The following is a 16081-nucleotide window of genomic DNA, read 5'->3' as shown; positions in this document are numbered from 1 at the left end:
ATTTCATCTTGTTTTTCTCCCCAAGAAAAGTCATCAAAAAAATTCTAAAAAAAACTTTTTTATTTCGTCTATTTTTTCCCTGTTGGTCCCACCCTGCCACATTGGGCATATACATTCACATTTTTTGTATTACATTCCCAGGGTAAAATTGAGGAAAACAGTAACTTGCATGAATGTGCTTGAGGTGGTAACCGACAAATCCTTTGTATGTTACTGTTGCTAAGCTGATGAAGGCTGCTGACAGCTGACTAGTTTTGGTAGTAGCGATGGTAGTGGTACTATAGATAGTCGTGATTAAAATGGAGGCTTGTCGTCCAATTGATGTTATAATCGGACTAAGTGTAACCGTAGGTCTTATTGAACGTGCAGACAACCCCAGTGGCGACAGAGAACTAAGTGTAACCTACGGTTATACTTAGTTCGAGTCACGTAGTACACTTACTTATTACGAGTGCAAACAGCCCCAGTGGCGACAGAGAAAGTGGCAATCATGGCCGCCGTAACACTCACTCACTGATACGGTGGAAATGGGGAGTTTCATAACTCCTTGACAATGATAAAGACGGAAACGGGATGAATGCTGACAGACACGCCATGATCGATGATGAACTTGACGAAATTTCTACAGCACTGACACTCAACGTTCAAATCCGTTATGAGAGTCGACTCCAAAGAAAAACTTGTGTGGAAGCAGATATCCAAAAACAATTTAAAAAATAACGCTTTTTCAATTTGGCGATTCGAACGACCCTCTCGGTCCAACAGTCGTTGAGCAACTGAGGTGAACATATTCAAACGATCTCGGCATCCTTTCTCTGCAGTTGCCATGGCGTACTCGACACGAAGAATGAAAGGGAAGGAAGCGACGATAAGCAGAACACCTTTTTTACCGAGGGAAGAAAAAAAACAATTGACATTTCCTTCGTTTTTCAAAAACAACAGGATTGACTGAAATCAAAAAATAATATCTCCTTTTGTTTTTTATTGATAGGAATTTACTAAGGGCAGCGACAGTTGGTCATTTGGCGAGTTGGTCCAGGTTGTTCTCTCGCACTACCACGCCTGTCGTTTCGTGTTTGTTGACGGTGATAAACATGACCAAGCCAAACAGAGAGAAAACGACATTGTGGAAAACGGTGTTTGAAACCCCGACGACGGAGGGAATTCATGATGTTTTTGGATAAAAATTGTAATACTATCTTTTTCCATTGTGAATCAATTTTATATGAAAAATTGGATTTGGGAAAAAGAGACAAAAGAGGAGAACTATGTATAGAGGAGTTTTCTTGCAGAGAAAACATGGGGGGGGGGGTAATGTAAAGAAATTTGTTCTTCAACGGTATCAGCGCCAGCTCTGTCAAAATCTCATTTATTAAAATGCTCTGCGATAGGTCTACGTAAGCAAGAAATCCAAAGGAGGGTCACCCAAGAAAGATGATTTGAGTTCGGCGGGCAAATCTGCACAAAAACATCACTCAAAACCCTCGAGACCATCCAAGACTCACGCTAAAGATTCCCGAATTGGAATGGAAACCAAAGGAAACGTAGGAAAGGCATCAAAAGAAGTTACGCAACACCAAAAATCTCGGAATATTTCTTCGGAGGAGGAAGAAGATGAAACAAGCTTATTAAAGAAAATCTCTATGAAGGAAACTGACGCGGAAATATTGAATCCGCTTGTGAAGTCCGGTCCTTTTAACGAAAAAGAAAGAGGAACTGAACCAAGGATTAAGTATCCACCCACCAAGAAAGTAAAATTTTCTCTCGCTACTGTTGATGATTCATCTAGTAAGGAAACGGATAACCAATCAGCGGAACATGAACCAATTCTAACCTCACCGTGCCAGCAACAGACTGTCCTGTCTACCCAGCAACCGGCAAAAACAGTTCCCAAGCCATTTGAACGTCTAAAACGTCTTCCTCCGAAAACTATTGAACATCCCGTCGATAAGGTTGCATTAATTAACGACTTAATCTACAGGATAATTAACTGGAAATATGACTGGATTGAAGTAAATATTTACATTTTTGTGTTAAAAATTCGGTTTCACTAAAGTATTTTAAATAGGTATCAAACATGTTTAAGGATGAGACGTTTCCAATTATGAATGCAGTACAAGGAAAGGGTTATAAAAGTCTTCCAGAGCTCTCGCTGATACCAGTTGGTTCAGCGTATTCCACTCTAGAAGATTACTGTAGCACTTTCACCTCTCTTATTCTCCACGAGGTATGGGCTACTCTTTGTGAGAATGTGGGGACAGGCGAATCCCAATCTTTAACTTCGTTGATCCACCCGGACCCTACGTTTTGCAATGGCTTCACTCTTCTTCTGTGTGAAGCTCTGTCGCCTACAAGAATAACAAATATGGACCTCTTTTCCATCACATTCAATACTTCACGCCAGAAACCCCCTAAGAAAATTTTTGCTGTTGCCGAACACGTGAGATACCGGAGCTGGGAGATTGGTGAAATTGATCCACGCCTGTTAAAAACTTGTCAGGACCCTAACATTCCCATTACATCGTTCGTTTTGCGGATTTTAATGTATCATGTCCCTCCAAACCTGGGCAGTATTTTCACTGTCACTAGAATATCACGACTTAACACGGTCTTTAAACAAATAATTCAAATCGCCGAGTTAGCTCGTTCCCCATTATGCGAAGTTATCCTTCATCCCAGCGATTATGAAGATGCATTCAAGTTGGACGCAGTGCTGGATGATAATCATGCTTTTTTGAATCCTATTCAATATAAAGCTGTGGCGTCTATAACAAAGGAAGTAAGCTCAGCAGAACGCGAACCCAAAGTTGCCCTTTTACAGGGACCCCCAGGTTAGATATTTTGTCCTCGGTTGTCTTTTTTTTTAAATTTAAATGTCCTAATATGCACTTTTCATATAGGTACTGGAAAAACGCGCGTCATTGTGGAAATGATTAAACGCGTGAGGTGTATGCATTACGAAACAACCGGCTGCTACCCATGCATTCTAGTATGTGCACCTTCTAACAACGCAATTGATGAGATAGCAAATCACCTTATGAACGAAATTGATTCGAAATACGACAGTAAGTTAATTGTAATTAAATATGATCTGTTCGCAATCTTTATTATTGTGTTTTCCATTACAGTTGTACGCATTGGTGTGCCAGCGACCATGAATCCTGACGTTGTTAGAATTTCTCTTGATAAATTATCGGGGAAAAAACTACGAGATGATGCTGCTAAAACAACTTCCTCGGAAAGTAGACATCTTCTAACTTTGAAAGCCGAATCAAATACTCTCCAGAGAAAAAAAAAAAAATTAGTAGCTGCAATTCTTAATGCTAACAAGGTTATTTTTTGTTTTGTTTTTTAATTTATTTTCAAGACTTGTGCAGTTAATAATGTTTCTTTGTTATAGAATGGATCTTCAGATGAAGCTCAGATGATTGAAAAAAAATTGGCAAAGCTACAAGTTGATATTGACAAAGTGGAAAGGTCTTATCAAGATCGCTTTCTGACCCACCTCGAGTTACTGAACACTCAAAACAATCTTCGTGCGATGCGACAAAAAGTGCTGTCTCAAGCAAACATTATTTGCTCGACGCTCAATTCCTCTCGCAGTAAAGAAATGGAGCAGCTTTTTCTTGAGTAATAACTATTAATGCTCCTAATGTTGTTATAAATTTATGTTTCTTTATTCTTTATAAGGCCAGCGTCTAGCAAACGATTTCTCTGTTGCATAATCGACGAATCGTCCCAGTGTACCGAGCCAGAATCTCTCATGCCGCTCGCCTTCGGAATGAGCAAGCTTGTGTGTTGGAACAAGGATGTCAACTTTAGTATTCAAGGTAAATAATTCCGGAATTTAAATATTCTCCCCTTTGATTATTGACGTCTGTGAATAGCTAATGAACTATTTTGGTTACTTTTCATTAACAGATGTGCCAGGCGCACCTGAAGACATTTCAGTTCATGATATATTCCAAGATTCTTTCGTTCTCAAGTGGAAGAAACCAAAGGATGACGGTGGTATGCCCATTGTCAACTATATCATCGAGCGCCAGGACTTGTCTGTCAAGGGTGAGTGTCACTTTTGTGGTCGTTAATTGAATATTTGCAATCGTCATACTTGATCATTTCTTTCCAACAGGTGGATGGAATCCGGTTGGTGAATCCCCAGTCAATCAGCCTCTATCTTTCAAGTGTGAAAGATTAATCAACAAGAAAGAATACAAATTCCGTGTTGTGGCTGTAAACAAGATGAGAAATTCAGAGCCGGTCTATTTCCCAAAGTCTTCCTTGCCAAAGATCCTTGGGGTAAGGTTCAATAGTGGATTTGAATCTTCAATTTACTCACATTTGGTATTTTAAATAACAGATGAACCAGGGAAACCAGGCAATGCTGAAGTCGTCGACTGGGATGCTGATCACGCAGATATTACTTGGACTAAGCCTGAAAATGACGGAGGTTCTCCGATCACTGGCTATGTCATTGAATATAAGGTGAGTCTTTGTGAGAATGTGGGGACAGGCGAATCCCAATCTTTAACTTCGTTGATCCACCCGGACCCTACGTTTTGCAATGGCTTCGCTCTTCTTCGATGCTAGAATGTGAAGTTGACGAGGATGACGCGGGAGTGATCTGGAAGAAGGACGGTGAAGTCTTCAAACCAACAGATAAAAAGTTTGTTTTAAAATAAGAAACTCTCAACGAAACGGTCGATTTTATTAACATGTGTGGTTTTACAGGATTCAGATCCAAGTAGAGGGCAAAAAGCGTCGCTTATTTTTCAAAGAGATCAAAATGAACGATGCTGGACACTACACTTCCCATACCAACGCAGACGAAACCAATTCAGAGGTTACCGTTGGTTGTAAGTTTCTTTTTTTAATTTGTTCAATTTTTGCATCCGATACAACCGACTCAAAACACACGTCTTTAACGAAAAAAAAACTTAGTTTCACGCTATTTTCACGACAGTTCACAGCCGTTTCACCTGTTCCCAGAATTCCCACCGTAACTCTGAACAACTTTACAGGATTTCTTGATTTAACAAACATGGATTACGCAGAGTAGTACGGGTAACTTTCACAAATTCTTAAAATGTTTGAATAAACACTAATCTTTATGTTTATAGCACACCAGGATATAATATTAGGTTGCCGAATATAGGTCGCCTTATGTGGTAGGCAACTTATGTCCAACTATGGTTGGAGCTGGGAGTTTCCACTTCTTGAGGGTCTATGGGCAGATCTACTTCATGCTGAATGTTACACGAGCGTTCTACGAGCATTACCTAAAAAGAAGCCTCTGCTTGCCTCCTTTTTCCAACAATTATAGCTTTAACTTTTTAACATTTATTTATTTGACAAGATACAGCCATTGGTTTATAGGGATGACTAATAAGTCTGATGATGAGTTTGGGGAGATTGATTCTAGGGAAGCCCCTTCGGACTCTGAGACTGAGGAAGACACCAAAAGTTCAGAAGAGGATGAATGTTCAGACGAGGATGAGGAAAGCGGTAAGGATGAGCAAAGTAACTAATAGTAACAGATTATTATAGGATTAACTGGTAAGGATATGAATTGAACAAGAAGATAAAGACGATGGTCCGCAGCAGAATGAAAATGACCAATGAGATGAGGAAGGTCAGGGACCTCAGAAAAAATCTAACCAATAAATTATGTCTGTCAGAGACAAACAAGCAGACAGCCAAAGAGTAAAAGGCAAATCCCCCAAAGTCCTATCGTCTTCAAAAAAAAAGTCTGCTTGCACGTGCATAGTTGAACGTGTACACGAGAGCCTGCTTGTTTCACTAATCCATTTTCAGAATGGCCGTTGGTTATGAACTACAAGAAATTATCAATCCCGGTTGTTGAATGGGTGGACTGACGGATGATCGGACAGGGTCCGTTAATGACTAGCTGTTCTCTCCGGTGTTCTCTCGTTTACCCATCGGCTTATAGGCCTACTCCCAGATCATCAAAATAGATTTTACAATTTAAAAAGGTCAAAACGTAGGCCTATAGAAAAATAAAAGGATAAATCATAAATTGATATTATGATTCGTCAAACACGTATGTCGTTTCGCTTTCCTCTGAAGAAAGGAACAAGACAGGGAAAAAAGGAAATACGATGTATGTGTCAGACGAACAGTTTTTTGGGATTTTCTTCCATCACTTTTTTTTTACTTGCTCATATAGCCGCGTAGCATAAAGGGACCAAAAAGAAACACTGGAGTGGAAATCAAATGCCAAGCGAAATAAATTCTTGTAAGAAAAAAAGAAAATCGCGGCCCGCTGACTTTGGACTAGCACGCAAAAAGGATCACTATCTTTGTATCTTTCATATGTGCGATGACCGTGAGCCTTCAAGATCTTTCAAGTCACGCCGGCGCGTATTGATTGAGTTGAAGAGGAGAAAAAAAAACAGCTATACGACGTGTTGCGGCTCGAGGAACCGCAAGAACGAGTTGGCAACGCTTTTTTTTGGGGGGGGGGGGGGCGTTTTGGGGTGATAAGAGACGTTTTTTCTGGGACTTGAAGATTCTGGGATTGAAGGGATGCTGTTTAGAAACCATCTAATTACCTATGTTTTGGTTTTCTCTGCCCCTTTTTTGTTTCATCAGCTGTCAGTTTCCCTGGTTTCTAAACAGCATCCCTTATATTACTGCCTCGAACGTCGACATTTCAAACTTTTATTTCTACATTATGACTTGGAGAATATCTTTCCGTGATAATTTTAAAATCCATATATAATAAAAGAACAAGCTTTTTGGGGAGGAGCCTGTGTCTGTCACAATGCGTACACGCTGTGATTGGTCAGTCCAGTCGCCCTTCAAGAGGGTGAAAACCGCCGCAGGCTATCACCCTCCTTGATGATGGTCAAAAAGGAGAGTGACTGCAAAGGGGAAAGGGGGGAAAGACAATGGGGGTCAATTTCCGCGCCGTTGCAAAATGAAGGTTGGGTATCAACGAGTTACACACTCACAACACAGCTTCATTTGTATCGATTGTCATGAACGATATCGATACTGTAAAAAGACACCAAATTCAAATTGGCATTTCCAAAATTACGTTGAGAGAATGTTGTTTTCCTCAGATTTTTACAACAAAAATTTGTAGTTTTGACATGTTAGGATAAGATTGATTACGCTTTGGAATCTTGAAAGACCATTGGTGAGGCATACATCTGTAATGTAAAGAACAGAAGAGACCGGTCCCTCAACATCAACAAAGCGCAGTCAAGTTCTTATTTCCATCATATCATTTCCCATATCAGTCAAACAATAGACTGCTTTTTTATTTAATTTATGAGAGGGGAGCTGCGGTAAAACGTATTTATTACGCATAAATATAAACTTAAGTAAAGATAGGATAACCGTAGTGAAATTGGAATACTGGGGAAATACGTCGTCTGCTCAGTTATTGCCAGATTTGATAAAATTAATAAAAAAATCAATTTTTTAAAATCAATATCTCTAAAACTAAAGAGTATTTAGACAAAGTGTAAGCGAAAGTATTTTTAAATAAACTTTAAAAAAATAATATCGAGAAATAAAAAGTTGTGTTGTTTTCTCAAATTAACTTGTGTTGGGTTTTGCACAACTTGCAAACTTTTGCTCGAAACTGAAAACGCAACCCACGCAAACTCGATCAGTAAGTGATAAATTGGCGCAAGTGTAGCAAAAGTTTGTTCTTCAGATTAAGTTACGCGTGTAAACATAATCTTGTGCCTGAAAACCAATCCAAACCATAATTTGTGCTATTGCAAGAACAGCAAAACCCTCTCGTTCTCTACTTTTGCTGTTCTTGTAATAGCACAAATTATGGTTTGGATTCATTTTAAGGCGCAAGATTATATTTACAGGCGCAAGTTGATCTGGAGAACAAACTTTTGCTACACTTGCGCCAATTTATCACTTACTGATCGAGTTTGCGTGGGTTGCGTTTTCAGTTTCGAGCAAAAGTTTGCAAGTTGTGTAAAACCCAACACAAGTTAATTTGAGAAAACAACACAACTTTTTATTTCTCGATATTATTTTTTTAAAGTTTATTTAAAAATACTTTCGCTTACATTTTGTCTAAATACTCTTTAGTTTTAGAGATATTGATTTTAAAAAATTGATTTTTTTATTAATTTTATCAAATCTGGCAATAACTGAGCAGACGACGTATTTCTTCAGTATTCCAATTTCACTACGGTTATCCTATCTTTACTTAAGTTTATATTTATGCGTGATAAATACGTTTTACCGCAGCTCCAGGTAAAATTTAACCTGACACATTCAAATTGCTGCATTTTCATAGAAAAGGCATCCATCCAATAAGAATGGGCTGATGGAACAAACTTCTGTTGAGACTGCGCTTTCAAAATTTTCAATTGACCGTTCCCTTCTCATTCTGAAAACCAAGCAGGAAATCTTTTTATAGCCATTTAATGTAACTACATCTACCCCTTGCCAATTTGTTTGTGCAAATTAGATTAAATTAAAATCTATTCCATTTTTGAAAAATAACGGGCAGAATGCACTTTTTAAACTTAGAACTTTCCTTCTAAAATATTTTTCTCAATTCAATTGTAAACAGGAAATATTTTATTTACAGTTTCGCAATTTGTATAAAGTCTTATATAAATCCTAATTTTTGTGTACACCTTGCGAATTATTAACTGTAAGACGGCAAGTGAATATTGCTGATTAAAACACATGCTCATATAATACCACCGCGGGAAGACCGCAGGCATTATGGCCACTCAAAAACACGCAAAAACAGGTCTTTTACACCACGGGCTTATACACCGCGGGCTAATAATTGCGCATCTTCGAATTTAAAACATTACGAAAGAAAAATGAATATTTTATTCCAGTAAGGTAAGAAGAAAGGAATTTACTGACTGTGCAGGGGCAGATTTCCCACGATAAAATTATGGGGCAGATGATCAAGGGTGTCGCCAGATGATGTCCGGGTCCGCCAGTTTTTTTGGCATTCTTCCTGTACCTTGTTGAATTTTTCGGTCTCTTTGTGGTGGTGTCGCCGATACCTACAGCGATTTGTACCGCCAAGATATGGTAACATGTTGTAGTAGCGGGGTAAGAACACGTTTTCTTTGGGAATAAAGTGACAATCCTATTTTCTGCCGTTCCAGTAACGATGAAACATTGTGCTTTTCCGTCAATTCGGATGCCGTCTTTAGAGATAACTTCTGTTGCGCGGGCGTAGGTTGGTACTTCATCAAAACCCTCGTCCTCGTCAAGCTTTTTAGTCTCACCAGCCACACGTTTAGCGGCACTTTCCTGGTTAAGAAATCGGTTTTATTAAGATTTATTTAAGGTAATTGACGATTTACCTTTGCAGCTTCAACGTTCTTCTTAGCTACCCTAAGCCTCGCAAAAATTTGCACTTCCGTTTCCGGATTTTCAAGATAAGTAGGGTTAGGGGCATCTTCCACCAAGTTGTAGCTCTTTCGGAATTCTTCTCGAATAGTATATTCCCCTCTTTCGTATCTTCCGCGGATGATTTCCATTATGAATGTTTTCGACAAGTTATAAAGCGCTAGGCAAAGCGAGTCGATTGGCCTCTCCTTCCATTCATTGAAGCGCTTCATGAGGCAGTTAATCGATTCCGATGTGTTTGTGGTCATTCTCTTATGTTCATATTTGGCCAGTACCCATCGCCCAGTACGGTCTATTTCCGGTTCGATGCACCTGTAGTACTCGGTAAATTCCTGAAATTAAAAAATAATGAAAGTCGTTTAAGTTCATATTTTACCGTTTAAGAAAATATTACCTTGTGCCACAAAGACGAGTTGGAAGTAAACTTGTTAAGTGCCTTATAGTATTCTAATTCAGTTTTTTGTCCGAACAAATACTCTAAGGCATCAACATACCAAGACTGAATCTTCTGTTCCGTCATCTTAAGTTTTTGTAATTTCAACTTCGCGTTAGTAAAAATATGATTCCAGCATCGAAAGGCGGGAACGTCGGGTAGCATATATTTCAGCGCATTGACGATAGCTTTCTCTTCATCAGATACCAGGAAGATATTGTTGGCCTTGAATAATTCGGGAAGAAACTGCTTTACTTTCTCCCAGAAATTTTGCACAACTTTCGTTCATGCACCATTGTGGCGAGAGAAATCACGGGGCATTCATCAAATTCGGTGAAACGTGCGATCAAAACTGTTACATAAGCGTCTGTCATGTTAAACGTAGTATCGACTGTCAAGGCCATGTATGGCAGGTCATTCCTATTCAACAAACCCTTAATCAAGTCCCACAACTCCTTGTCGTACATAAAAATTGCAACGTCTAGGTAAGACACGATCTCTTGAATAAACTTCGTGTCGTCCGCAATTTCTTGGAGATTATAGTTCACATCTTGGGTAAGAGCAATTCGACGACGTTCTGCCTTTTGAAAATTTCTAACTTGTTCCATGTCACGCGGGACGTTTACTAGCTGTTCGAGTAAATTGGTAGATCCCACAAGAAGTTCTTTACGGTACTCGTTGGAAGGGAAGCCCTGGTTATTCTTAAGTCTTTCCTTAGTCGAGTTATTGGTCGGGACAAAGTTTTCATTTTTTTTTTCTTTTCCGACTTAGCATTACCATGACAATGCGGCTTAGCAAGGGTATAATCGCCCAAGTAAACAAGAAGAACACGATGAGGGATTTCTGGGTGGTAAAAGACCTCACGTTTGAAACCAACATCAGTAGAGAGGGCCGCCCCAACAATCGAATAAAAGGGTATTTTCTTAATCTTATAATCACGGCCTTCAACTGTGATGGAGTAAACGTAAACGAAAAAGGAGATTGAATATCTCGGTTATGTTAACAGATGACATCTTCGTACGATGATTTAAAAGCGAATGACTTGATCTCAGCGATAAAACCCATCCTTTCCACAGGTTTATTCAACCAGCGCGCTCTATGTTATTCATTTAACTTTCTTCGGTAATTCATTTGAAACTTATCATATTGTACTCTACCTCCTCAATGGTCTACGACTTGCTCCCTTTGTAACTATATGAATCCCATCCTTTTCACAAGTTTATACAACTAGCGCGCCCATGTTATTCATTTAACTTTCATCGGTATTCTTTATTGTACTCCACCTCCTAAATTGCCAATGACTTTCTCTCTTTTGCGACGTTGCCTTTATCAGTTATGCAAATAACTGTTATGCAGTTTATCCTATTATTAGGGCTGTCATGCAAGCAGATTCATGCAATGAATTTATGCAGAATACCGTCATGCGTCATGCGTCATGCAGATTACCGACACCCGATGATCAACGTGTATGGATATTAAACTACAGAAAAGCGAATAGCAAAAGAGTCCGACTTTACGATAGACCAAAGTTCCCCGTTCTCGACCGGGCTCAAGTTACTAGTATTGTAAGATAAATAAACTTACTTTTTGTTAAGTAGATTTACCATCATACCTGTCTAAGTATTACAAATGAATGTTTCAAATCCCGTTACATGTAAATGTGCCATAAGTGCTCTTGAAACCGGGAGAAACGACGGTGGTGCCGTAGTGGCCTGCCTCAGCATACGCTTCTGTTTGATAGGCCAAATCCCTATCCCGTGGCTCCACCATTCATCTCTTCCACCATGGTTCGATCCCCAACTTCAACTTCTGTAATTTCTCAAATAAATCAAATCTCACAGACAATGCTTTCCCATAACTGAGCGCCGCAAACAAAATACTCAATAGCCGGAAAATTCTGTAATACATATATGTGTAATATAAACTTTTGTTGTTGTTATGGGTTACATGCATCTATATTAACGGTAACATAGAATTTAAAATGTTTATAAGAAAGATAATTAAAATATCTTTTTCAATAATTATGTAATACATTTTTAGGCATAACTATCGTTTTTTGAAAACAGATAATTTAAAAATGTCTTCCTGGCGGAAATCGGTTTTAGAGATTAAAAATATTGAAAAACGATATTCTTTTTTAACAGTCCATATCGCAAATTGCAATGCAACCTTTGAAATATGTATAATAAATTATGATTATAAGAACAAAGCACTACACATTAATGAATACATAATACTTATTAGCTGGAATTTGAAACTTTCTGTATGGAAGTTGAGAAACAATAAAGTGCATAAACAGTAAAATTTCTTCATTTATTTCTAAAAGCAAGGAATATTTGTTAGGAGAGGCAAAATCGGTTAATTTAATCATGCAAGATTGAATTTACCATTATTGTGAAATCACTTCTAGAATGTGTCAATATAGCCTACTGTATACAAACAATCTATACATTTTCCATGTCTCATTTGAGATTATGCAAATCATAGCAGTGATTCCCCAGAGTGAAGTAGTTTCATACTACTCAACCATTGATCTTTCAGCTAAACTGAAGCGGGATGAATTTTCAAATATACCTTCAAGTATTCATAGGACACCCAGTGAACTCCAAAATAAGGCTAGAAAAAATTGATTTATACTTAGTAGGCTACCAATAGGCTATTTATAAATTTGGTAAACATGTCTTACAAAGTCAAACCCCAAAGACAGTTTTGTGCTCCTCTGTAATATTTTATTAAACACAGAATAATTGATTCAGGAATGCAATAAAATCCGGTAGAATCCTCAACATTTAAGCTGTATGAAAAATAAAGTTTGTGCAAGTTTCAAGTAATAATTGACATATTTGAATTTTTTTGAATTTTTTTTTTAAGTAACAAACACTTTAGCTTGGAAACATATGGCGAATGCGGCGATGTTTCCCGATGTTTCCAAACTTTACATATAGGACTTTGGGGCTAAACTACTATTCACCGTGATTTAAAAAAAATCTTGGTGAAAGGTAATTCTTTCCTCAAGAAGAGGATTTTTTTAGATTTGCTTTGCGATAACTCAAACGTGAGTTATCGCGTAAAAAAGAAAGGCACTTTGGTCCGTAAGCCACTATGTTGGAAGCGCGGAAACCGGCGGAAACCCTCGCCGTGTTTCCAAACTTCATGAGGGTACTGTATGTGGGCCAAAATAATTTCAAGCACTTGAACAGGAAGAATATTCATTTAAAAATTTAAAATTCGATAATACTGTTTACCGTAGGGTTCCTATAAAGGTTTTTTGGTATACGCGGGAGGAGTTTTGCACACACGGATGGTTAGTTCAAAATAAACAATTATTATTGAATCACAAACGATCACAAAATGTAATCCTTCCATCGTTCCACTCCTCCCCCTCTATAGATGGTAAAATATTTAAAAAAAACTTATTGAAACTGACAAGATTTAAAAAGTAAACCGTTAACAAGTGCCATCATCCACCTTTAATCAAGGAGGCGACTGATGACCTGGCATTTGGTCAACTGCGCGAGACAATCCAATCGTCATCCAAAGCATCCAAACCACAAATTAAGGTGACTTTGAACAACTCAATTGCTCACGCAATCGCCGTTTATTCAAAAGTAGAAAACGAATTTAATTATGTTCATTGTTAAATACCTTATACATAACTGTTGAGTGAGTATTACTTGCTAATGCTAAATAATAAAAAGACAAACAAATTATGGTATAATTTTGGTTTCAGAAATTTTATTAAGACATTCATTCAAATCACGCACATATAACTTCATACACATTCTTAAAATCCACGCTCCATTCATTCACACGAAGGAAGCTAAGGAAGGGAAGACAATAAGGAAGAAGGTGAAAAATAGAAAATAAAATGGATCGTGATAATGACGTTCACCTGACAAAACTTTAATTCGATACCCATTTAACGTACAGTAGCCTACCTTTCGTAAAAACGACTCGGGCTTTTCGATAAATAAAGCAGAAAATTCCATTTTTAACGTTAGGTGTCTTAATCTGACGAACAAAATAAGTGAGATTTGTACGGTTTTGTAAAATAGGCTGGGTTAAGAAAACGGGTATATTGCTCTAGGGCTTGGCAATAGTTTCCCTCGATATTTATGAAAAAGTTCCTTATCTATTGCCTAACTAAGAATTTTGATCCCGCTAGCCCTTTACGTCTTCATAATCTCGCCGAACGAGGGTAGGGTAGAAAAAGCTTCGTTTGTCCGGTCGAGGTCAGCTTTCTACCCAGACGGTTTTCATTCCTATAACCCATTATGTAAGGTTGAAAAGGCCGGGAATCTGTCGACCTCACTTTTTGTGTTCGTCAGATTAAAATTGATTGAATCCTTTTTAGAAGCAAAGATTGTATTTTTTAAAAAGAATAATATTCAATTACATTTATTTTAATAACATTAATTTTAAATTGATTAATTTTGTGAAAACAGTAGGGGAGACTGGAGTAAAATGGGACACCGGGTCAAAAGGGACAGTGGGGGGAAAAATAGTAGATGTTAATAAAACTTTAAAAAAAATTAGTATGTTATGTAAATCTGTATAATCTACTTCGGCATGAAATTTTGTTGATTTTTGTCAATAACTGCATGAGTTATTGACAAAACTAAAAAACGGTTTTTATTTATAAATTTTTGTCTCCGCCATTTTATGTTTATAGAAACAAATAAACGGTAATGGTATGTAAATTTAATATTGAAATGAAGCTGATTCATTTCTTGATCGTTTAAAACAAAAATTAGAATTTTAGACCAATTTGTTTAGACGGTATGAACTTTTAAAAAAAAGAGTCATAATCGGGTTGTTTGGGACAGCCGTTTTTGCCTAAAATGGGACAGTTACGGACCAATCAGCGTACAGCATTTTTAAGAGGCTCGATTTCCTGACCTAGCAACGCAGGATGTCCTACAGCTCCATAAGGGTTTTTGTATATATAAGAAAAAAGGTTCATTAACACAATAATTTAATTGAAACATTTATAAACTCAAAGAGTCTATGCAGTGGAACACTTTTTCAATTTTTTTCAATTTTATTAATGAATTTTAAGGCGAAAACGGAGGACGTCCCTTACCACCCACCCCAGTGTCCTCACTTACCCCAAAAAATAGGCTCCTCCAATAAATCTGAGTAAACTTTAAAGGTCTTTTATGGGGAAATGGTTTATTATAAAATTATTAAAAAAATATGGGGGGTACATTACAATAAAGAATACATAAAAAAAAATTTTAACGAAATTAAAGAATTAGTTGGGGAGATATAGGGGGCAAACGAAAACCGTCCCGTTTTACTCCAGTCTCCCCTACTAGAGAAGAATGCTAATCCTGGGACTTTTACTATACTACGCAATTTCAAAATGGCGAATTGTGCAATATTATTTCAAAGTGGCGAATTGCGCAATATTATTTCAAATGGCGAATTGCGCAATATTATTTCAAAATGGCGAATTCCGCAATATTATTTCAAATGGCGAATTGTGCAATATTAAAGTTTTATAAAATTTCAATGACCCGAATTGATTACAACCAAAATTTCAGAAAATATTTGAAAAATGTCATGCTACGTATCGGTTTTATTGAAAAAATGAAAAGTCATAATAAAACTGCTGATTAACAGATTCAATTTAACAATGATTACAATCAAGTTAATAGAGTTGGCTAACGTCCGAAGTTGCCAGTTTTCTGAAATTGTGAAAAATCGATTGGACACGTAAAAGTAAAATGTCTTACATGGCGGCTTATGGAGTTTCGCCCGTTTTAGTTTTAGTTTTTAATTTTCTCATTTAAGTCGTCTTCAGTTGCTATTCTTAATTAGATAACTACATTCCTTAGTTATCAGGTAATCTTTTAAGATTTATTTCCCCTCGATAGTCATTGTAGTTTATTTATTATGAATTTTTAAGTAAAAGGCATTTGGTTTTCAAGGACAATATCCTGCCCCGAGGAAAGAGAACCCCGCGCCACCCCTTTGTCCCCTCTTAGTTTCTTCCTTCGTCTCTTCTTTCCATTCTTCCCTTGGGGCAGGAAATGGCGATATTTTTTCGTAAACACGGTAGGGACGTTTACTTAAAAATTCATAATAAATAAACTACAATGACTATCGAGGGGAAATAAATCTTAAAAGAATACCTGATAACTAAGGAATGTAGTTATCTAATTAAGAATAGCAACTGAAGACGACTTAAAGGGGAAAATTAAAAACTAAAACTAAAACGGGCGAAACTCCATAAGCCGCTATGTAAGACATTTTACTTTTACGTGT

General features: G+C 37.5%; 2 protein-coding genes and 1 long non-coding RNA gene across 3 annotated transcripts; all 3 read left to right on the top strand.

Moving 5' to 3' along the window:
* The first annotated feature begins 299 nt into the window (after window positions 1-299).
* LOC124188995 (helicase SEN1-like) lies at window positions 300-3838 on the top strand. Its single transcript, XM_046581935.1, has 7 exons — window positions 300-398; window positions 1392-2012; window positions 2069-2831; window positions 2901-3065; window positions 3129-3331; window positions 3401-3630; window positions 3691-3838. Exons 1-7 carry the CDS (start codon window positions 300-302, stop codon window positions 3836-3838), a joined length of 2229 nt encoding a protein of 742 aa, XP_046437891.1.
* On the top strand, window positions 3753-4479 carry LOC124209639 (twitchin-like). The gene is made up of 2 exons (XM_046607731.1): window positions 3753-4062; window positions 4133-4479. Exons 1-2 carry the CDS (start codon window positions 3891-3893, stop codon window positions 4351-4353), a joined length of 393 nt encoding a protein of 130 aa, XP_046463687.1. The 5' UTR covers window positions 3753-3890; the 3' UTR covers window positions 4354-4479.
* An 83-nt stretch (window positions 4480-4562) lies between these two features.
* On the top strand, window positions 4563-4813 carry LOC124209646. The gene is made up of 2 exons (XR_006881012.1): window positions 4563-4666; window positions 4732-4813. It is a non-coding gene; the product is annotated as an uncharacterized LOC124209646 (long non-coding RNA).
* The last annotated feature ends 11268 nt before the right edge of the window (window positions 4814-16081 follow it).

The sequence above is a fragment of the Daphnia pulex genome, chromosome 2, assembly GCF_021134715.1.
Source record: "Daphnia pulex isolate KAP4 chromosome 2, ASM2113471v1".
NCBI lineage: Eukaryota > Metazoa > Arthropoda > Branchiopoda > Diplostraca > Daphniidae > Daphnia > Daphnia pulex.
This window is presented reverse-complemented; position numbering and strand designations above follow the sequence as displayed.

What these genes read in the sequence shown, in the direction of transcription:
- LOC124188995 (XM_046581935.1), top strand. Translation starts at nt 300, where the DNA reads ATGGAGGCTTGTCGTCCAATTGATGTTATAATCGGACTAAGTGTAACC. An exon ending in AATTGATTCGAAATACGACA is followed by an intron (nt 3,066 to 3,128) that starts GTAAGTTAATTG and finishes TTTCCATTACAG; the next exon opens with TTGTACGCATTGGTGTGCCA. An exon ending in CAATTCTTAATGCTAACAAG is followed by an intron (nt 3,332 to 3,400) that starts GTTATTTTTTGT and finishes TCTTTGTTATAG; the next exon opens with AATGGATCTTCAGATGAAGC.
- LOC124209639 (XM_046607731.1), top strand. Translation starts at nt 3,891, where the DNA reads ATGAACTATTTTGGTTACTTTTCATTAACAGATGTGCCAGGCGCACCT. An exon ending in CCAGGACTTGTCTGTCAAGG is followed by an intron (nt 4,063 to 4,132) that starts GTGAGTGTCACT and finishes TCTTTCCAACAG; the next exon opens with GTGGATGGAATCCGGTTGGT.